This window comes from Ambystoma mexicanum, chromosome 12, assembly GCF_040938575.1.
Source record: "Ambystoma mexicanum isolate Mex_15411 chromosome 12, UKY_AmexF1_1, whole genome shotgun sequence".
Lineage (NCBI taxonomy): Eukaryota > Metazoa > Chordata > Amphibia > Caudata > Ambystomatidae > Ambystoma > Ambystoma mexicanum.
Genome location: NC_090936.1, coordinates 623,817,256 through 623,840,660, shown reverse-complemented (window position 1 = coordinate 623,840,660; position 23,405 = coordinate 623,817,256). Strand labels below are relative to the sequence as shown.

At 46.0% G+C, this 23,405-nt stretch overlaps 1 protein-coding gene across 4 annotated transcripts in view; it reads right to left on the bottom strand.

Moving 5' to 3' along the window:
• The window catches only part of EEA1 (early endosome antigen 1), a 1,786,886-nt gene that overhangs the window by 40,409 nt on the left and 1,723,072 nt on the right, over nucleotides 1-23,405 (bottom strand). For all 4 annotated transcript variants that reach the window (XM_069629072.1, XM_069629073.1, XM_069629075.1 and 1 more), the window contains one exon: nucleotides 11,319-11,417. In XM_069629072.1, coding sequence (XP_069485173.1) covers nucleotides 11,319-11,417 — 99 coding nt within the window. The remainder of the gene's footprint in view (nucleotides 1-11,318; nucleotides 11,418-23,405) is intronic.

The following is a 23,405-nucleotide window of genomic DNA, read 5'->3' as shown; positions in this document are numbered from 1 at the left end:
CTGAAAGGCCATGGAGACGTCGGGAGCCAAAAAGAAGATCCAGGGTGCTCAACGAGTGAGAAAGCTGGCAATCTCCATTCCGGATCCTGAGGAGAAGATGATGTACAATCACAGAGCTGCGAAGGAGGCCGGAAGAATGTCCACAGTCTCCAGATTGGAAAGCTGGTGGAAACAGCATGCTGCAGGAACACAAACCTGATCAGAGATGCTGGACAAACCCGGGGAGTCCACACAACGCCAGTGGGGACCCCGTGCATTCCAGCGGCCACGCCAACAACAATTTGAACATTGTAAATACGACGGAAGGCTTGTTATGAATATCGAAAAGCACAAGGCAATCCCCTATGAACTGTGAATACCTGAAATGTAAAATATATATATGGGATACATTACTCACCGTAATCGTATTTCTGATGCTTGTATCTGCTTAGATTCACATGCTGTGCATAGGCCGACATCTAGTGGAAGCTGCGGAGTATTACAGTTTGTTTTTCGAAGTCGAAAAATGGGCGTCGACACAGGGCGTGCCAGTAATACTATCCCTAGTGTGACGTCCCCTGTACCCATGATGCCTCACGCGTCTAGGATCCCCAGATTGTGTTTTTCCTGACATGAGGTAGCATGAGGAGTAGCGTGAGTACAGATAGTCCAAGCAGATAGACAGAAAGGTAAGACTACAAGCAACCATGCGCCTTCTCTCGGAGGGGAGGAAGGGTGGGTCGCATGTGAATCTAAGCAGATACAAGCATCAGAAATACGATTACGGTGAGTAATGTATCCCTTCTGAGGCTTGTGGAATCTGCTTAGATCACATGCTGTGCATAGATTAGCGAGCAGTACCAGAAGAAGGAGGTGGGATGTGAGAAGGGTCATGAGCAAACAGGTGTCTTAGAACCGCTTGTCCCACTTGTGTATCTGCCTTGGAATGAGTGTCAATGCAGTAATGCTGAGTAAAAGTGTGAATAGAGCTCCAAGTAGCTGCTTTGCAAATGGTGTCAAGGGGAACATTTGCAATGAAAGCCAGAGTGGCCCCAATGCCTCTGGTAGAGTGGGCCCTTGGCGTAAAAGGCAGAGTTTTTTCAGAAAGAGAGTAACACAGCTGTATACAGTTGATAATCCACTTTGAGATAGCGCCCTTAGAGACGCGATCCCCCTCTCTGCCTGTAGCTACGGAGACAAACAGTTGATCTGTTTTCCTTAGCGGTCTGGTTTTATTTACATAGTATAAGACCGCCCTACGCACATCTAGGGTGTGTAGTTTCACCTCAGCTGAGCTCTGTGGGTTTTGGAAGAAAGCCGGAAGCTCGATGGACTGGTTTACATGGAACTTGGATATGAATTTTGGTGAGAATCTAGGGTGTGTGCGTAAAACCAGTTTGTCCTTGTGGATAGTAAAGAAAGGATCTTGCACTGACAGAGCCTGAATTTCACTGACCCTTCTTATGGAGGTAATGGCTACTAAGAAGGCCGTTTTATAAGTCAGGTGTTTGAGACTACTTTTATGCATGGGTTCGAAGGGGGGCCCCATGAGCTTAGATAGCACCACATTGAGATCCCATCCTGGCGGTGGGTTCGAGATAGGAGGGTGAAGTCTCTTTACTCCTTCCATGAAGGCTTTAACCACTGGTACTTTCCACCACGAAACCTTGTTATGGGATGTGGTGTAGGCTGAGAGGGCTGCCAGGTGTACTTTCAGAGAGTTAAAAACCAACCCTGCATCCAGCAGGTGGAGCATGTATGTTACAACGTTGGAAGGAGTGCAATCAACCGGGTTGATTTGTTTACTCTGGCACCAGATAACGAATCTTTTCCACTTGTCAAAGTAACAGTGCCTTGTATTTGGTTTCCTAGACTCTTTTAGAATGTCCATACACCTCTGTGGTAATTTGAGATGTCCAAACTCTATGACTTCAGGAGCCATGCTGCTAGGTTCATAGAGTTGGGTTCCTGATGCACTGTTTGACCTTGTTGCTGGGACAGAAGGTTGTACCAGGCTGGGAGTCTGATGGGCTCGCATACCGCCATCCTGCGTAGGTGTGGAAACCATGGTTGTCTCGCCCACATGGGAGCAACTAGGATGAGCGTCATCGATTCCTTGTTCATCTTGTACACCACCTTCCTGATGAGGGGAGTTGGTGGGAAAGCGTACGCAAACATCCCTGACCAGTTTATCCACAGGGCATTCCCCTGGGAGTCCGGTTGTGGGAACCTGGATGCAAATCCTGGGCATTGTTTGTTTTCGCTTGTGGCGAATAGGTCTATAGTGGGGAAACCCCACTGAGAGAAGAGATTTTCTACTACGTCTTTGTGAAGGACCCACTCGTGTTCTTCTGGGAGGGAGTCTCTGCTTAGAGCATCCGCTAGGGAATTGAGCTCCCCTGGAACATGTTGCGATGACAGGAAGATGTTCCGTCTGAGTGCCCATATCCATATTTTCTGGGCAAGCTTGGACAGATTTGGCGAACGAGTCCCTCCTTGCTTGTTCAGATAGAACATGGCTGTCGTGCTGTCCGTCCTGATCTGCACCGACAAGTTTAGTAGATGGGGCTCGAACGCCTGCAGCGCTCGGAATACTGCCAGAAGCTCTAGCAGATTGATGTGGTTCTTGGCTACTGAGTGAGACCAGAGACCCTGAGCTGTGTGGTGGAGATGGTGAGCTCCCCACCCCGTCAGGCATGCATCTGTAGTCACCACTGCCTGTACTTCGGGATCGTAAAAGGGTTTCCCCTTTGCGAGATTCTCTCTTGTCCACCAGTGTAGGTTCTGTACGAGTGTTGGCGAAACGACCACTAGATCGTCCCACTGACCACTTGCCTGAGACCACTGTTTCGCCAACCATTCCTGCATGGGACGCATGCGCAGACGCGCGTGGGGGACCAGGTAAATGCATGACGCCATCATGCCGAGTAACCGCATAGCTTTGCGTACTGTTATCTGTTGACTTGACTGATAATGCGGAATTTGCAGAAGTATGTTCCGAATTCTTTCTTCCGAAGGGAAGGTCAATCCTTTCTGAGTATCTAGGATAGCTCCTAGAAACTGTTTTGAGGTGCTTGGCACCAGACTTGACTTTTTCTCGTTGATGGAGAAGCCTAATTCGTGGAGGAGGTCGATGGTCCTCTGAATGTTTGACCTGCAGATTCCTGGGGTTTCCCCCGTTATGAGCCAGTCGTCCAGATAAGGGTACACTGGGATTGCCTCCCTGCGTAGGTGTGCAGCTGCCACCGCCAGTACCTTGGTGAAAACCCTTGGTGCAGAAGCTATCCCGAAGGGCAGTACCTTGAATTGGTAGTGGCGACTGTCCACCTTGAAGCGCAAGTATTTTCTGTGCGCCGGGAGCATGGAAATATGAAAATAGGCATCTTTCATATCCAAGGTTGCCATGTAATCCCCCTTTTTTAGGAGTGGGATTACCTCTTGTAGTGTGGTCATACGGAATTTTTGGGGCTTGACATACTTGTTGGCAGGCCGTAAGTCTAAAACTGGACGCATTGTTAAATCTTTCTTTGGCACAAGGAAGTAAGTTGAATAGATACCCTTGTTTACCTGGTGTCCCGGGACGAGTTCTATCGCGTCCTTTTCTAGCAGAATGGCGATCTCCTCGAGGAGGATCTTCTGATGTTGTAAAGAGTGGACTTTTTGTCTTGGAGGATGGTTTAGGGGACGTTGCAGTAGTTCTATGCAGTACCCATTGGATACTGTTGACAGCACCCATCTGTCGGATGTTATCCCTTCCCATGCCTGGGTGAAACTTGATATTCGTCCCCCTACTGGGGTTGCATGGGAAGGGACCCTGAACTGAGCGTCACTGCTTTGGTGGAGGCGTGCCTCCTCCTTTACTGGGGCTGCCTCTGCCTCTACCCCGTCCTCTTTTACTACCCCTACCATACGCCTGGGTAGACTGTTGTGAGCTGGTGTTCCACTGTGTACCCTGGGTGTGGGAGTAGCTATTTCCTCTATTGGAATTTTGGCCGCGGGGGCGACGAAAATTGCCATTCCCTCTTTGGTTAGGTGGTTTGGTAGTTAACTGGCCAAGGGATTTGAGGGTGTCGAATTCTTCCTTAGCGTTTTTTAGAGCGTCCTCGACTGCCTTCCCAAACAGGAGATCACTTTCCACTGGTTTGTCTAAGAGCGCAGCTTGTGTTTCTGCTTTGAATCCCGACTGCCTCAACCAAGCATGCCTTTTGATGACAGTCCCCTCTGCTATAAGTCTACCCGCATTGTCAGCGGCGTCCAGAGTTGCTTTTACCGTGCAGCCTGACACGTTCCTTCCTTCCGCACAAATGCGAGCTAGCTGGCTTTTAAGGGGTTCGGGAGCAGAGTCTATTAGTGCTGCCACTTCTTCCCACTGGTGACAGTTGTAGCTAGCCAACAGTGTGGTGGAATTCGCGATTCTGGCTTGGTAGGCTGCCGTGGAAGCTACTTTCCTGCCAAAACCATAAAGTTTTTTACTTTCTTTGTCGGGGGGAGCCTCAGAGGAAGATAATGGTGTACCAGCTCTTTTGCGGGTGTTGGTTACTACTAGAGAGTCTGGCTTAAGTTGACCTCTAATATATAGGGGGTCCGACTGGGCTGCTTTAAACAGCTTCTCCACTCTCGGATTTACAGGTCTTGTCAGGTTTGGGTTGACAAGGGATGGTGCTATTCTGCGTTGAACAGATTTTAGGATGGGAATGGTCTGGGCTACTGGCTTCCTTTCCCCTATTAGTTCTTCCGCAAAGTCCCTTTCTTCCTGGACACCTTGTGTGTCTATGTGGAAGTGGTTAGCTGCCCGAAAGAGCAGTTCATTCAGGAGGGGCTGATTATCTATTGGGGAGTCAGACACTGGGGCTTCCCTTTCGACTGGTGAGTCCATTCTGAAAATATCTGGGCTATTTTCTGGCTCATCCTCGTCTTCGTCTTCGCCGTAATAATCTGATCCTGCAGGATCTTCTGGCGTGTCAATTTCCTGACCTTCTATAAGGGAAGAGTTTCCTTGGTCTGTAGGGAAGAGGTAAGAATAGGGTTGGACCTCGATGGGGTCTAAAGGCCTAAATGGTGTCTCGACCCGGGGTCTTTTATTTGAGGGGATAGGGTCCCTAGACCCTGAGGGAGAATCTTCCTGAGGGTTTAAAGCTAGGAGTTGTTCAGGGTGTCTTTCGAAAAAATTCGCCAAGGAAGACATCCTTGACATTACTCTGTCAATGTCCTCGCATGACCAGAGTTTTGAGCTTGGGGTGACCTTGCTGGGACTTTCTATGGATTGGCCCTGAGAAGACTTGGTCAGTTCTTTTGTAGTGGAGGACTGCAAGGGTTGTTTCCTTTGCTGTTTACCCCCTTCCCCGTGGGTGGAAGTGTGTTTCCCCTTTCCCTTATCTTTCGACGCCTGGCGTCGAGGATCGGAGGTGGAATCCCTGTCTTTCGAACTAGCCTTCGAAACTGGCCCCTCTTTACTCCCAAGTGATGTACCCTTTTCCTGGGGTGCAGGCTGGGGGTGGAAGTCGTGTTCGTCTTCGGACGATTGATCTTCCGGGATATTAATGGTCGAGGCACTCTGTGCAAGTGTGGAGGCTTGCCTGACGTCGTGCGGCGACCTCGACCGGGACCGCCCAGAGGACGTCCTTTCGGACCGCTCCTTCTGTGCCTCTTTCCGAGGTTTCGACGACGTCGAATCTCGGGTGGATTTTTTGTGTTTAGCGTGTGTATGTGTAACGCTTTTGTCGCCGGGGGACTTCCCCATAGTCGCCGGGACGGACGACCTTCCGAGGCCGGGGACGTGCGTTCGGCTGTCCTTCGACGCCTTGGTGCCCTCGCCGTCCGAAAGTTTGGCGTCGCTGCCGTCGCTGAAGGTACCCTCCGCCTCCATAGCTGCTAGGTTGGCGTGGTGGGCCCAACGCTTGGTGGAGCGGTCCTTAAGAGTTTTTGCCTTAAACCTGCTACAGGCCCTGCAACCCGTCTCGGGGTGGTCTCTGGGTAGGCAAAGGTTGCACGTAGCGTGCTTATCTACCCAAGGGTATTTCTTATTACACTTGGGGCAAAACTGAAAGGGCGTACCCTCCATACGCGCCTGTGGGCAGCGGGCAAGTGTGTGTAGGTAATAAGGTGTCGAGTGTGGAAGTGTACCACCCCCACTCTCCCTACTTGTAGGGCCGAGGCCAGCGGCCCAGGCCCGAGCCGAGGCGGAAGCCTCAAGGCCCAATCCGTCGGGTATTCGACGTTGATCTCCTCCCCGGTTCGGCGTCGAGATGTTGATCGACGAAAGGTTGGCCAAACGGGGCAAATTAGAATTAGTTTAGAGTGAAACTATGGCAAAGCCAGGGAACTCCGATGAAGTGCTTCCGACCAGAATGGCGGAAAAAAACAATCTGAGGATCCTAGACGCGTGAGGGATCATGGGTACAGGGGACGTCACACTAGGGATAGTATTACTGGCACGCCCTGTGTCGACGCCCATTTTTCGACTTCGAAAAACAAACTGTAATACTCCGCAGCTTCCACTAGATGTCGGCCTATGCACAGCATGTGATCTAAGCAGATTCCACAAGCCTCAGAAATATATATATAATATAGCATTTATAATGCGCCTATACACAAGTGTTTCTAGGCACGACAAGACAACGAAGGGGAAACAAAAGGAGGACAAAACAATGATCTTACTAGGCCATATGTCATTCAGATTGCGCAAGTGCAGGGATGAGGGAAGGGGAGAACTGCCAGGGGAGGAGCCTTGGGTTGACATATCCATATCAACCAGATGGTCATACCTAAAATATTGATGTTAGAGTGAAGCATATGAGAAGTCCTGGGATCCACAGGCACCAGGCGAGCGAAGCATATAAGTAGTCCTGGAAACCACAGACACCAGGCAAGCGTGCATATGAGAAGTCCTGGTAAACAAAAGACACCAGGCGAGTGAACTATATGAGAAATCCAGACAAACAAAACAGCACGCAATTGAAATATATAAAAGTCCTGGCAGGCGAGTACACCAGGAAGTGGGTATTGCATGAAGGAACCTGGCAGGACAGTAAACCAAGCAACTTGCAAGTCTCAAGAAATGATACAGGAAAGATTGGAAGTTACTTGGTGAACCCTGGAAGATTGGTCGTTAAAGAAAGACATTGTTATCCTGACTGATGAGAGAGATGCATCAAAGAAAGACTGTTAAAGATTTGGTTACCTAAACAGGAATCTTGTGAGAGCACCAGGGAACTGTTTACAAAAGTGATTATTCTTCTTATAATCAAGAATCCAGAGGAAGGGATCCACCCCATGGAACCAAGGGCTTCCACCTGAAAAACATTTTTTGGGTTGGAATTGTACTTGTTTCAGTTGTCAACACTTTTGAATCAGTTGAAGATATTTTCCTTACACATCTTCCTTTGTTTATAGTGTGAGAGCCAGGATAGAACGCTTTGGACACAAGAACAGTTTTTCAGTTATTGACATCTTGACACAGACAGATCCTTAGTTTTGGTTTATAGGCATGGAAACTCCTCTTTAGCATAAAACCAGAGATGCATTTTTCCCTACCCTTTTTCTTTTAATATATCTTCTGTAGAAAGAGGACAACCTTGTGTCTGGCTCTCATTTCTGACCCCTCACAGCACTCAGCATGGCATGCCTCCCTAGCAGTGATCTTTACCCTGCCATTACACAAGTGGCCAGCACTTTCACCTTCTGGCTTGTTATTTATGAAGTTGGTTAACTAGCACAGCAGCGCTGGCAAGGTTCACACCGTTGTTGGGTAACTAAGAGCGATTTAAGAAAAAAGGTGGCCAAAAGACCAAACTATAATTTAACTTAGTCTGAAATAATAGTGTTGTTGCTCAAAAATCCGTCCTCAGGCTCAGCCCTGACAAACACCACAACAAATTAAGCAGGATCACCTGGGAGGAGAAAAGTCTCAGGGAGGTGAGAAGAATCCATGGGATGAGACAGTATTTGCCTCCTTTTGAAGGAGACATTTTTCCACTCCCACAATATATAATGGCTTGTTGCCACAATAACCCTTCAGTTTCACGGATTACCCATAAATCGAAGAAACCATATTCCTATTTACAAACCAGTCTGATGATTGATTCACATAACATTCCCTTAGTAAAGGTCATTGATAAGAGATCAGAATTTAAGTAGGAAACCAGTTATGAAACCTAATGTTGTCTTCGCAACTTCAAGTCCCATACTTCCCTCTACTCGGACGAGGAAGAGAGATGCAGAGGACCAAAACTGTAGTTGTCAGCTAATTAGCTTAAGTGACCCACACCTGAGGGAGACGAAGGCTTAAATGGCCACCTCGGGTGCAGACTGTAGATAAGCCAGAGAAGCAGAAGCAGCACTGTATGCTGTGTGGGCCGTTGCAGCTGAAGGCAGGCCGGAGGAGCGAGAAGTTGCTGGGACCACTGTGGGTTCTGAGATGGTCTGTACATCTCGTTATCCATCTTGCACAGGTCATGCAGCAGTAAGTGGAAAAGAAAAATGCTTCACCGCAGAAAGCGTGTTCTGCAGAGTTTGCGCCGCAGGAAGCAGGTCTAACAGAGAATGCTGAAAGGTCTCCGGTGTCTGGGACGCACCAGAGACTCCTAAGAGTGCAGGAAGCTACAAGTCGGCATGGCGGCAGTGATGACGAGTTTAAAGGATGCGCTGCCAGTTCGAGCAGAGCCAATACTACTGAAGCCCAGCGAGCAGTGAGTTAAAGTGAGTCCACCTCTTGCGAGTAACTCTGGAGCACTCAGAGGCTGTTCGCGTGTGCCAAGCCCGCCGAGTCATTCGCATATGAATGAAAGCGGTATTACTATTGAATACTGAACTAGCATAAAACAATGAGAGTGGGGTTCAGTGAAACAAAGTAACTGATATTCATTTTGTGAGTTCATGGAAGACCCAACAACCTGGTGTGGGAACGACTTTAAGAAGTGAGGTGTACAAGCAATCCCTGAGCCAAAAGACAGTAAAACTTGGGCAATTTAAAAGCAACAAATATTGCCAGAGGCAGGGGGAAATAATAAGAATCCCAAGTTTGCAAAATTCATCGCTTATGTTTTGGTAAAATTACACCTGGTTTAAACTCACAATACCAAAGCCAAGGCAGAAGCAGGAAAATACTTGATCCTAACCACTGTGTTGTTATTCATGCAGAAGGGAAAGGAAGGCTGCAAACAGGCTGCCCTTCTGGAATAAGCTATCCAGACGGAGATGAGCATTGTTTGCAGAATAGTTCTCATGTGGATCAAAGTGAAAGTTCCATTCCCTGAAAGGTGCTAACATTTCAATACCAAAGAAGATTACTGAAATTGTTCCAAGTTTGAAGTTACCATTGACGCACTTTTCTGTTCTTGTTGTTGAAGAAGTAGACAGGCAGGTAAGTATACCAGTAGGGCAAGAAGGAATTGCCTAGAAGAAACCTGGTGAAAGAGCAAGCCAGGGAGCAGAAGGTACAAGTGCTGAAGAGTGGTACTATTAGAAAACAATATGTTGAGTTGTGACATTTGCGAAAGAATTGGGAAAGCTGGTTGAAGAAAAGTTACAATTCTTTATGCAGTTAAAATTGTGGTAAACCAATGTTAACAAATTGTTTGTTGTTACTACAAATGTGAGACAGATCTTATTCCTGAAGGAGTGAGAGCTTAGGACTTTTTCTAGACACTTTATTGAATAAAAGAAATTTGAGAACTTGAGAACAAGAACTCAACTGTACAGGAACGTTGTGTTAAATCAGATTTCCTTGTTTTTCCTTAGAACTGTGGAGAAAACTCATTTGTATCTGGGGAAAGGAATTTCACCCAAACCATGACCAGAGATATTGATTATATTTTGAATCAGGTCAGAAGTTGAATTGAATTGCAATATATTTTAGTTTTTGCTTTGCTTTTTGTATAAGTGTGAGGGTTAAATATACGTTGCTTAGAGTGTTCCCTTTAGTTTATGTTAGGCAGGGAAATCTCAGAGCAGGGATAGCGGGCCGTTTATCCAACCTGTTGATTTAATCAAAATAGCTAAAGTTGAAAACTCTTTACAAAGTTGTCCGCCTCACATTTCTGACCTCTCACAAAATATAGAACTCAACTGATATGTTTGTTTGTTTATTTATTTATTATGCGCACCGGACCCTGAGGTAGCAGGGCGCAAGAGAACAAGGAAGTTTACAGCCTGGTTACATACGTTACAAATTACAGGTTACAGAGCAGGCAGAGTGGACATTTCTTGACTTTGCAAGGTAAGACAAGTGCAGGTGCAGACAAAGCGCAGCCAAACAATCAAATCTATGGCGAACGAACAATATAGCAAGTCGGTGGCGAACGAGCTATATAGCAGGTTGTTGCGTGTCAGGTGAAGTACAAGTGGAAGTGCGAGGGTAGAGAGTCATTTATATCTCATTCTCAGTGAGCCATTTTATGGTATTCTTTCTGAAGTTGTTGAGCGTTTGGTCAGATCTAAGTGCATGAGGTAGGGCGTTCCATAATTGCGCTGCCTTGACTGGGAAGCTGGATCCTCCAATGGTGGCTAGTTTAAATCTGGGCACTAGGAGGCAGTTAGGGCTGACTGTCCTTGTAAGTCTAGTGGGAGTTTTTCTGTTGAAGCGTTCTGAAAGGTAGCGGGGGGCTTTGTTGTTTAAGCATTTGTGGATAAGGGAGGCAGATTTGAGGTTGATTTTTTCTTGGGTGGAAAGCCATTTGTGTTAACGTCTTATTTCTGAGATATGTGCTCTTCTAGGGATACTTAGGGCCACTCTAAGTGCATTATTTTGGAGCACTTGGATTCTATTGATGATTTGTTTGGTTTTCCCTATGTAAAGGGCGTTACAATAGTCTAATTTTGATAAAATGAGGGCTCTAGCTAGGATAAGACATCTGCCATCTGATAGGAATTGTTTCCCAGCTCGTATTAATTTGCATGTATAGGCCGTGGATGAGGCCAGTGAGTTCACCTGTTTAGGTAAAGATAGTGTTGCATCAAGGTAAAAACCTAGGGTTTTACTTCTCTAGCGACCTTGATAGTGTTACCATCGATGATGAAGGCTGAGTAGTTTTGGTTGAGTTTGGAGATGCAGGCTGCCGTACCCAGGATGATGAGCTCTGTTTTGTCATCGTTCAAGCATAGTCCATGGTTGGCCATCCTTGCTTGAACGATACTATAGACTCTGTTCACCATAGCCAGATCTTCGACGTAATCCCCAGTAAGTGGTAGGAGAATCTGGGTATCGTCTGATATGAAAATACAAACCACACTGTTTGTATCCAAGCCAAGAATGTGCACCAAATATGTTATATGCTGGGCCCTTAAAAAGTCTGACAAACAATAGGAGATAATACAAGTGCAACACATTTAACTGTACATACCTTTCTCACTGTTACAGAAAAGCCTTTGCCGCATTCCATACAGTTTTGCACTTCTGTGTCTTCAGCCCACTTTCGGTTGAGTGCCTGAGTGTGCTTGATCTACAGATTCCATAAATAAAAATACGCCTATTATTTCTCACCTTTCACAGCAACATTCTTTAAACCCATAGGCACACAGTATGAATAACAGAATCCATTTCCTTATAAAGAACCCAACAATCACAAAACTCTTAACGTCTTTTGCATATCTATACTTATTTTGTTTTATGTGCATCGGTAACACCACAAAAAAAATGTAAAAACAAAACACACTGCTTTCGGACCCTTCTGTGCAACCATGGCTCCTTTCTCCATATAATAACTACAAGAAAAAGGTTAGGATTTCAGACTCTTCACAGGATGGTGATGGTTTTGTCATATCTTCAAAAGACAGGTTAGAGGATTTATGTTTTATGAGGTTTGCACACCTAGCACCGGCACAAATAGAACATGCACTGGCAAAACTAGTAGGCCAGGAAATGTACTTGGTAAATTGTTGATGTAAAGCCAACCCAAAACAATCACATTTTCCTCTCTATATTTACAAATCCAAGTCTATTTGAGTTGGCAGTGGATTGTCATTTGCATTGATATATGAACACCATCAAATACGAGATATGCAGGGCTGGTGCAAAGATTCATGTCACACAGCTAGCTGATTTTGGTGTCCATCCACTTAAAATCGGGCCAGATTTTGATTTTAACAACAAAATGATTCAACCCCTTCAAGCCCACTGATGGCAGCAGCCTAGGTTGATGCCCAGAATTCCTTTATTCTAACATCAGCCCTGAAAAGATGAAATTCAGTTCTGACCATTAGTAAAATCAATACACATAGGCTCTTTGTGTGCATTTCACAAGCATTGGTCCATGAATTCTAGTTTGATCGTCAAGATTAAGCCAAATAAAGTGGCACTTATTCTCTGTTGTATGTATGTCAAACTCAAAATTGGCAATTTTTTCGAACTGAATTTCTTAATTACAGAACGAAATGCAGATTTGATTTTAACATAGCCAGAATCCTTTGCGACCTCTAAAGAGGGAGAGAAATCCTCCTTAAAGAAACTTCGTAACATCTTTGGTCAGTGAAAAAATGAAAAACCCGGGGGAGCCCTTTTGAATGTGTGACGAACCTTAAAGCATAAATGCCAACACACTGAGTCACTTGGGTGATGCTCATCCAGTGATGCGTCTCATTTCTATGCATTCTGCAAGTTGTACTCCCATTTTTACAATGGGTATATCTAAACTACAAGTCCCCAAATGCAAAGAAAAAACAGACAATGGATGTATGTGGGATATTCGACCTGCAGTTTTTGCCTCTCACTTTTCTGATTTCTGTGAAAAACCAGAGGGTGTTTCAATGCCTAGACCCAGGGAACCCCTACTCAGTTGGCCAGGGAGCGGCCATCGCCTTTGGATCCAGACCCTGGGGGTGTACAAGTACGGGTGGATCACCTGGGTGAGGGATCCTAGAGGAGTGGGGGTGGAATGCCGATGGCGAGACATGGTATCCTCCTTTTACAAATACCCCTGCCACATCCTATTTTATAGGATATTTTAACTTCCCAGATCCCCTCCCTTTTCTACACAAACACGTAGCCGAGGAAGAGGAGATCTGAGGATGTAAGGAGTACCACCCATGCAATACACTGGACATGTCCCACTAATAAGATCAAGCAGGGTCAGGCACTTGATCTTAATTACAAACACCTGGTACCTATTGCCTCTCCCCACATGGTTTAAAGGTGGAACACAGACACACTGAGCAAGGCGATTCACGAGGAGGAGCAGTTCTTCTGGGGCGGCGGTGAACCAGGCAGAGCAGAGCGACAGGCTGAGGGTCGGAACCGAGGTACGGAGAAACCTTGGACACCCCGGCTAAAGATTGTTACCTCCGAAGGGCCTAGAAGGTTGTGCAAGGAAGCCCAGCTGGAGAGAAGAGACAAACCTCTTGTGTTTCAAGGATACCAGCCACCCTCCCGGGTGAACGGCAGAGTTGTGGAGGTGCAGCAACAGTTGTGGTATCAGCCTTGACCTCAGGATCAAAGCTGCGAAAGACGAAAATGAATTAACACAGCCAGTGAGTTGATGAAAGCAATGAAAGTTTGGACTGTGTTAAATGAAACTTGATGGCAACAATATCCGACGAATCAAGGTTACACGTGTGCCGATAAGATGCAAGAGAAAGTAAAGCATTGTAAAGAACTGTAAATTAAAGAAACAAAGTAACAGAGTGGCTCAGCAAAAGAAGATTTCCCAACTGAAAGTCTCTGTGAATCATCTGATGCCCTAGAAGCGGCAGGAAGAGAAAGAAACTGAGATGCAAGATTTGAACTGTTAGGTTTGATCCTGGCAGAGGGAAACCTGGATGTGAGAGATGTCTTTGAACTTTGAAATAAGTACTGGGCTGGAAACTACATTTACCAAGAGGCTTTGGTGTAGGAGAGAAAAAGTGACGTTTGAGGAAAAAAGGTTGAAGTGGTCAGAGCAAAAGTCTTGCAGTTTTTAAATTCTTCAACGATGGAAGAAAAGTGAAAGGAGGCCCGAGCCCGACAGAGGGAAGCCTATGAAGTTGTGATTGAAACTTGGGGAAGGGAACCCCCACAAATTGCGATTGAAAGGGTCGAGCCTGGCGGAGGGAAACCTGTACTGAATTGTGGTAACCAGAAGGAAACAAACTTTGTTGAACTGTATTATAAGTTAAAAGGTGACCTGGGCTGGAGTAAGAGAAAGCAGAGAGATCCAGAGGTTAACCGAGTGACTTTTCATGGAAGGCCAAATAGCCCATGGTCCATGAAACAAACTGCATCCTTGTGTCCGAAGCCAGAGTGTCACAAGGTCCAAGTGTGCCACCTTACCCCGTGCTACAAAACGTGGGGAAGCGAATTGACTCCGCCATACTGACATTTCTTTTGAACACTGATGTTCCTTTTTGCATTATGCATTCCCTTTACACATTTATTGTATTACAAAGAGGGTAGGCATTAGGTTCATTAGTGCAGGCCATTTTATTTTGACTAAAGACTGACTAGGACTGTATTTTCTTTTCGTTTGATGGTCGAGAATATTATCATTTTAGTTATATGGCAAGATAGGAGTTTTCAAACCCTTTTTAAACCATTAAAAAAGGTTTGCAGCTCCTGTATCAGTGTCTACTTGTGATACCATGCCTCCCTCACGCTGCTTTGTTCCAAATTCCCTCGTTATACTGTTTCCCAATTATGCAAATAGTACATCCCATTCCTTTTCCTTACCCCTATACACCTGAGCATGAATTTTGAGATGCCTAACCCAAACCCCCATCCATAAATACTCTCCCAATATAGCCTTTTTAGGTGGGGAGGGTGGGGAAAACCCAGAAGCTCCAACTTGATTTCCCCACCCAAATCTTTGGACTTCATGCCACATGACCCTACCCCGGCTGTGCACAGTAGGTCACTTCCCCTTTACCTCTGGACCCTCCTTGCACCATGTCTCCACTCTCATCTCACTTCTCTGCATGCTGTCCAGGGTCGTATTGGCCCCTCGGCCTCTCGGCCGAAATCGTACCTGGTGAGCGAGGGCCGGTTTCAGCCCACACCCGAGCCAGTTTGGAAAAAAAATATATATTTTATTAAGAAAAAAAAAACATCTGCAACAGCATAATTCATCAAAGCAAGGTAACACATGTTACCTTGCTTTGATGATTGATTTGCATGCATGCATGCGTGCGCATCATAAATTATGATGCATGCATCATTCACATGCTGGTGCACCATGCAAGGGGGCCGGGACCGCCGCCGGGCTGGCAGATGTCACTGTCCTGCCACTCGAGGGGGCACGGTGCCCCCTGGAGTGGCTGTGCTGTTGTATTAGTAATACATATGTATAGTGATATTAGTGATAAACAACCAATTTTAGAGCAGAATAAGCATACATTTCGGACTATGTACTTTGCCTTTCGCAAGTTCCAGTAATAGCATGGTTTTTTTCTGCCGTTGTCTCTGTTAAGATCATTACAAGACATTCCATCTCGGTGTCGTCGGTCACTTGACAAAATCCTTGTGCCTAAAAGTTTCTGTACAGTGTAAAAATATTTGACCATAGCACATCAAGTGGCCACTGACTTCATTGTGCCACAATGAATGCTTTGTTGTAATGTGTCTATCTTTCCCATCTCCCTGGCATGCTGTTCAGGATGTTTGTTTGCATGTATGAGGTAACGAGTGCTCAGAGTATGGGATGTCCTGTGAGTGCGCCGCTTTCCCTATTTTGCCAACCTCTGAAGCCTGAAAGTGGATGCATGCAGGCTTGCCATGCGGCCAACTTTGCACCAGACCTGCAGATGAACTTAACTGGTCTGCTGTTAAACCTCAGTTACCAGTTTAATGGTATTGACAACAGAATAACTGCTCATTTTACAATAGCCAATATGATAGCTCAGTGGGTTGAGTGCCCGCTGCTGCGATGTAAATCCCAGAAAGGGCATCTCAGCCTTTCATCCTTCTAAGGTCAATAAATGAGTACCAACACAGTTTGGGTGATATTGTATGCACATTTTTTCTATACAAAAAGAGCTTAAGCGTAAGTGCTATACAATAACATATCATTTGGCCTTGGACGTCTGCTTGCATTCACAGTAATTTGTAGTATGGATCTATACACACAGATAATAATGATACATATGGTGATCCATTCTTGTATGAAATGCATATCACATTAGTGAAATCATAACCATATTTTTCGTAGTGTACTTAGGAACAATGCTATTTGATGCCACTTTGTTTTGTGAAGGGGTGAAAGGTCATGTTTCATCGCTTCCTGGGATGTCACTTTGAGGTGGGGTCAAATGACATCACTTCCGGTGATGCAATCGGAGGTCAAGGGTCGTGAGGCAAGGGGTGGGCCACTTTTTTTGAGGAGAGGGGTGGGCCACTTTTTTTTGGGTGTCCGGGCCTATTTCTTGTCCCAGTCCAACCCTGATGCTGTCCCCTACATGTTGACAGGACCCTTCCTCTCCTTCTACCTGCAGGCCTGGGTTTCCCTAATCTTCCTCACTGCATCGGTCCGTGAGCTGATTCTACTGTGTGCCTGCTGCATGGTACCACCCAAATTGGTAACATGCTTTTGCCCCACTTTCGTGAAATTGTCCCTACATCTGGCAGTTCATGAATATAAACATTTCAACCCCATACAACTTGATGAGCATCTTCCACATGCCATGAAACATGTTAGCATGTATGATTCAGGTTATAGCATAGCTGAAACTGAAAATAATTCTCTTAAGAATTGTCTATAAAAGGGTTTGCCAGTAGATTATGGTGAAACAGTAGCCATCAGCGTATGCAAAGTCTGTCTAACTCAATGGCAAAGGTCTTGGGTGTCCACGCAGGGTAACCAGAAAATATATGCAAACCCCAACCATATCCAGCAATTAGGAAGATTTCTGGAAATATGTTGGAAGGGAGTTAGCAGTATAAATCAATCTTATGTCTTAGTTTGATGAATACCAGGGTATTGTCACTGCTCCCATGGGGGGAGCCACTTCCCACGAGACCAGGGAGGTGAGGCCACTAACCAATAGTCCCACTGGGGGTGGTACTCAGCAGGTGGATATAATGGGGAGCGAAACCCTCCATGAGACCAGTGACGGTAGCCTTGGGACAACGCAGTATTCACCCCCTCCATTATTGTCCACCACTGTCCTTTCACTGCACTCAGTTCCCTCTGGTCCCCCACACCTCTATGTATTTTATTAGTGTAGAGGACTTCATTAATCATACTGGGACGAGGAAGAGTGAGGCTTACCCAGGTAGAATACAAATCATCACTGACATCAAGATCAAGCAAGGAGGAAAATCCTGCATACGGTACAGCTTACTAGAACTGGCCTCAATGATAAAAAGCAAGAAAGGACTGCATACAGTGTCAAGCCAGCCCTGGAGGAGCGAGGAACCAGATGCTGGTTCCGTGGCAAGGGATCTGAAGGAAAGAATCTGAAACGCTGTCAAGGAGGACGAGTCTCTCTAGGAGGTACATGCAAAAGGGACCTGGGGTGGCAGAGAAAACGGGAAATCCGATCAGTGAAAGCAATGCGAGAAGAACGCACATAGCCAAAGATGCGAGGGAGAGCCTAATGCTGCAGACCCGCTGAGGACAGAATGCAGAACATGGCAGCAACACAGAAGCCGAGGACAGACTGGTGACCGCACAAACACTTCCCAAAGGTAGGGAAAGGGTCAGGACATCTACTGGGCCACAACGGGAGCTAAGTGACCTGGAGATATTTTGGACATTGTGTGTTGTGAACAGAGGGTCTACTGTGAGGTCTGGCAGGATAGTTAACCAGACCCGATACTACATTTGTGAGTTGAAGAAAAGACAGGGGAAGTGGCTTCAACCTGATTTTTGGGAAATGTGTTTTATATACTTTTGAAGGAACATTTAAAACAGACCTTTTAAGTTAAAGATTAATTCACAAGATTTCCTTTAAATCTGCATTCAGAATGAGAGCGACCTCCTTCTGGATCAAGAAGATACCCAGTTTTCCTTAGTTAATCTAGAGTGTAGGGAACGGAAATAGGCTTGGACACAGGATGGTGCACATTTTACTTTACTGGACATGCCGCCAGAGTCCTTAGTATTTTTGTTAAGGTAGGGCAACTCTTCATAGAAATAAGGAAAGATAGGTATTTCCTTTTATTTCTCTGTTAAAAGTCTTTGGCAATATACATGCCACCACTGTGTCAGACTCGTACTTCTGCACCCTTACATATGGTGTCAGCGGTGGGATCTGACATGGCTGACCCAAACCGGGGGAACTCTTTACTAAACTCTGTAACCTGGCCTCCAACCCCTCATTGCCCACTTCGGAGTCAATCGGGTTTGACATATCCAGTAGCCAAGATCTTGTTATAGAACCAGGGCAAAGACAAATTATATCTACCTGTCTAGTCTTGTCATCTCCCAAAGGAAGCTACATTAGGTTAACATCCAAGCCGGGGTTAGCTTGAAAGTATGGTTTGGATGTACTAGCTGGGGTGATGGAACCAGATTATAGGGGAGATGTTACGGTCCTCTTGCAAAACAATGGGAAACAGTGTTACCCCATTATCGTATGAAATAAAATTGCAAAAGGAATATTAGAAAATGCAGTATTTCCTGACCTACTGGAAGTCCCTCACCAAGATTAGAGTGATCGGGAAGGAGCAGGGGTGGGATTTGGTGAAGCAGACATAAGAGGAACCCAAAACAGAAACGTCCGCCCCACGAGCAGAGGAAGTTGAGATCATGCCAGATCTCACCTTTGATCAGCGCAATGATCCCATTTTAACCAAGCCTTTCCCAAAGGTGGTATCGAAAGAAGGAAGGAAGGAAGAGAGAGAGAGGTTCCCTTCTTTTTTTATCAATCAGGGTTTACTGTAAAGGGGAAACATAACCACAGAGGGTGTTGTACTGTCCCAAAAAATCACTGTAGAGTAGTCTTGGAGAATGCACATGCAGACCTTACCTCGGGATACTAGGGGGAAGATAAGACCCAGGTACAGGTAGCAAGTAGGTTCTACTGGGCAGGTATTTTTGCCGAGATAAAGAATTTTGTTGCAACCTGTTGATTGTGCCAGAAGACAACCCAACACCTTCCTCCTCCAATGCCCCCATCATCCCCTGCCCATCATAGAGGTACCTTTTCCCCACATAGGGGTAGATATTGTAGGTCTCATTGAACCACCCCGGCTTGGAAATAAATATATATTCGTCATTCTAGACTATGCAACCCGCTACCCTGAAGCCTTCCTAATGCAGAACAGCTCAACCCAACAAATTCTAAAACACCTCACCCTTTTCCTATTACGTGTGGGTATCCCTAAAGAGATCCACACAGTTCAAGGGACCAATTTCATGAGCAAAATTGTGGCTGAAGTGAAACAGATCCTTCAGATTAAGACGCTCTGTAGATCGGAATATCATCCCCAGACAGACTGACTAGTTGAGCGTTTTAATAGGACCCTCAAACAGTCCTTGCAAAGCTTGTGAAACCGATGAAAGCGACTGGGCTTTAACGATTCACTGGGCTCTCATTTCTGTTAGAAAGGCCCTCCAGGCGTCCCTAGGTGTTTCACCTTTTGAACTTTTATATGGGTGTGAACCAAGGGATGTGTTGGATATGCTCACAGAGACTGGGGAGGAAAGGGAGAAAGCTGCCATACCTTTGTCCCAGACAGCTCACATAATAAAAGAGCATATGAGGACTGCCTGAGATTTAGCCCATTCTCATTTTAGCAAGACCCAAGAACATCAAAAGGGGTTATACGACCGAAAAAAATGTACCCGCTCTTTTTCCATCAGCCAGAAGTTGTTGGTACTCCTCCCTACATCCGAAAATAAGATGTCTTGCAGGCATGGTCCATACGAAATCGTACAAACTGGGCCATGTAATTTTAGAGTGTCCCAGCCAGACAGTAGGCTCAAGTCCCAGATCTACCATATTAACATCTTGAAAGAATGGAAGGAAGACCTGGTAGAGGAGTCTTCAGTAGTGATGGCTAGTCTATTAACTGATGAAGGGAAGAGACAGTTTAATACCATCTGACCTCCCTCTAGCAGAGAAACATAATATGGAGACCTCTTAAACAAATTCCCAGATGTTTTCAGTGAGGAACTATGGAGAGTTAAGGGCATTTTTCACTGCATTCGTACTTGTTAGGCAGAAACCTGTGCAGTTCCCTTAGGGACCACTGTAAAAGGCTTAAGACTACAGGTGTTGGCAGTAAACCCAATTGGTAGCAGTCTGTACAACCCAGATTTACCTGGTAGCTGTGGCTGAGCAGCCAGACCTCTCTCAAGAAGAGTTAGACAGTATATAGAGTATACAAGATAGGTACTAAGATACAGTAGCACAAGCAAACACTAACCAGAGCTTGGGAATAAAAGTATATAATTATTTATTTAAAAAGACACTTTGTAAAATACACTAACAATAATATGGCAAGCAAGTTCGAACACAGTCATTATTAATATATATACATCCCTGATCACTTATTGAACAAGTCTTAGTTAAAACACCACTTATTTACAGACAGAGGTGAGCGCTTAACCTAAAATGGCACTCCAATAAGTTAGTTAAAAAGGGAGGGAAAAAGGCAGAATTAGGAAAATACACAATACCAACACTTTAAGAGAACCAGAGTAAGTCAGAAAAGGCAGAGTCTACTGAGGAGCAAGAAAGTCATAGGCCAGGCCCACTCTTAGAGAGAGCAAGGCGGAATGTGTCCAAGATCACAGTTGAATAGTACTTTAGAGAGTCGTTGCAGATAGTTCGAAAAGGGTTGGATCAGTTCAGAAAAAGTTAGTTAGCAGGTCCCAAGTCACCCCAGGATAGAAAGTCAAGGATTTACGTGACACCTTGAACAATCTGTTGCAAGGGAGACCAGGCGGGACACAGTACCTGAAATGGCGAGAAAGCTCCAGCGGGGGCAGTTGTTCCTGGCAGCGGGTGAAAGTCGGTGCTTCGTCCAGGGGAAGAGAAGATCTCGACGTGGAGGAAAGATGGAGGTCGTTGCACTGCCAGGGAAGAAACCAGCCGCGGAGTTTCCCGGTTAAAAGGTACTACCCTTTTATTCGCGGTAGTGGTGAAGCGTGGCTATCCGACCGCCGGGGTTCAACTACGAGACGATCCAGGAAGGCGAAAAAGAGGTTGAACTGGTTATCCCCACCAGTTCAGAGGAAGAAGACTCTCCGGGATGAAGATCTTCTCTGTCGTTGGGAAGTGGTGAGACGGTTCAGCAGGACTCCACCGGTGGTGTCGGCGTTGCAGGTCGGCTCAGCTTCTCCCTCTTCGGATTCTTTGGTCCTGTGGCAACTTCTGAAGTTCCAGTCCGCAAAGCCCTGCTTTTATGCAGAAAACCCCCATTCATCAGTCCTAGCTGTCACTCAAACATGCTAAGTGGTGAGCCGGGCTGCTCACCGCTGGGCCAATCACACAAGAGTGCGACTTGAGTTACGGAGGCAACTCAGTCCAGGGTGCCTAAACCCCCCCTGCCACACATCCTGTAGACCCAGACAGAGTGGCACCACTTTTGGAGGCTTCTGTGTAGAAGCCCGCCAAAAAGTGGAACAAAGGGCTCGACTTGGGTTGGAGTTACAGGGGCGTACACAAACACCATTTTAAAACCGAGTCCTGGCAAAAAGACCTAACCGGGGAATAAATATTAAATAAATAACCCGGCGGTATCTTTATCATTGCACCAAAAAAAGTGGTACGTTTAAAATGAATGGGAAAATCCCATAGGAAATATTCCGGTGGAATATTTTGTGTAGTAACCACTGCCACCAGCCAGAAACTCGACGAGGGGGGACTGCACAGTGCCCCCTCGAAAAACAGACCCAGGGCCAATCTAATTACCCCCTAATTACTTCCACCAGTACTTCCACAATATGATGGTTTGTACTGGTTCTGTTCACAATTTAAGACTAGTAAAGTCAATGGTGACTTTACATGCCCTGGGAGACAGTAGTCAGTCCCAGGGAATGGAGTCTATGTTTGGGGGTCACTATAACACCCCTGTGTTACTGCACTGAGGGTGCTGTGTAACACACTTACCAAAAATACATGAAACCCTATGGAGTAAAAGACCCCATAGCCCATAAAACACATTACAAAGTCAAAGGATATCTCAAATCATGTCTAAGAGTGGGAGAAAAAAAGTCTCACTCTTAGCAGGAGAAACAAATAAACCCCAAAATTCCAGCAAAGCTGCTGGGGGACTCACTAGGTTTGGGAAATTAGCCTTAACAGAACATTCTCCCTAACAGTACTCCCGTGGGAAAAGTGGTGAATCTGCAAAACACATCAGTTCTGGATATTTTCTGCTGCTCATCGATAATTAAACGGTGTGTCCCAGTTCGACAACTATCCGATGGCCAGGATAGATAACCTGATTGATTGACTGGGTGCATTTGTTTATATTTCCACGATCGATCTCACCAAAGGATATTTCCAGGTCCTTCTGAACCCTGAAGACAAGGAAAAAATGGCATTCTTCCCCCCTAGAGGACCATTTCAATTTAAGGTACTTCCATTTGGCCTTCATGGTGTGCCAGCAACCTTCCAAGGGCTAATGGACCGACTATTAAGACCCTATTCTAGTTTCTGTGGGGTCTATTTAGATGATATCATTATTTTGTTCAGGTGGCCGGGGAAGGGCCATCGCTTTTCGATGCTGATCCTTGGGCAGGACTAGCAAGGGAGGATCACCTGGGTGAATGGTCCTTGGGGATTGGAGAGAGGGTACCTGAAGGCGAGACAGGGTATCCCCCCTTCACTAACACTGACTTATCAGACTCTCCCGCAGTCTTTATGGGATATTGTCAATCCTTTCCAGCTTTTCCCTGTAATCTCACTTCAAGTACTGAGACGAGGAAGAGACAACTAAGAGTAATGCACACTTGCTACTGGAAACACCACGATAGTACTGGGACGAAGAAGAGGGAGCCTGCACACTACAGAGATAAAGGTCAGGCATGTCCCAGTAATTGGCATAATTGGAGTCGGGCAAGACCGGCAAGTGAAGCACACCTGAACACCCTTGATGGGTTACAGGTGTATAAAAAGGTGGCATGGCAGCAGCAAGAGAGGAAGAGGAAAGCAGCAGCGGGGAAAAGAGAGCAGCAGGAAGGCCAGCCCAACCCACGAGAAGCCAGAGGAGAATGGGATGCTGAGACGCAGCAGGACTGCAGACCCCATCACAGTGTCATTGTGTGGCGAGGGAGCCGGAGAAGGCGGGAGAAGGGAGCGGTGGAAAGTGGCAGTCCCTTTGCTATGGCCAAGAAATGCTTGTTCCCCTGAAAGTATCAATCCGGGGGTGTCTGAAGGGCATGCAGTGAGACCCTGACATCAAGTCCCAGAAAGCATCGTAAGAAGGAAACAGAGGAGAAGAACGCTGTGACCGATGAGTTTCAACAGAATGTGAGAAATCCAGTGCATGCATGAGAAAGACTGAATTACAGAGTGTGCTGCAGTCAGTGAAACCCAGTATTTTTCCTGTGTTTCCTGCTGGAAGGAGGAGC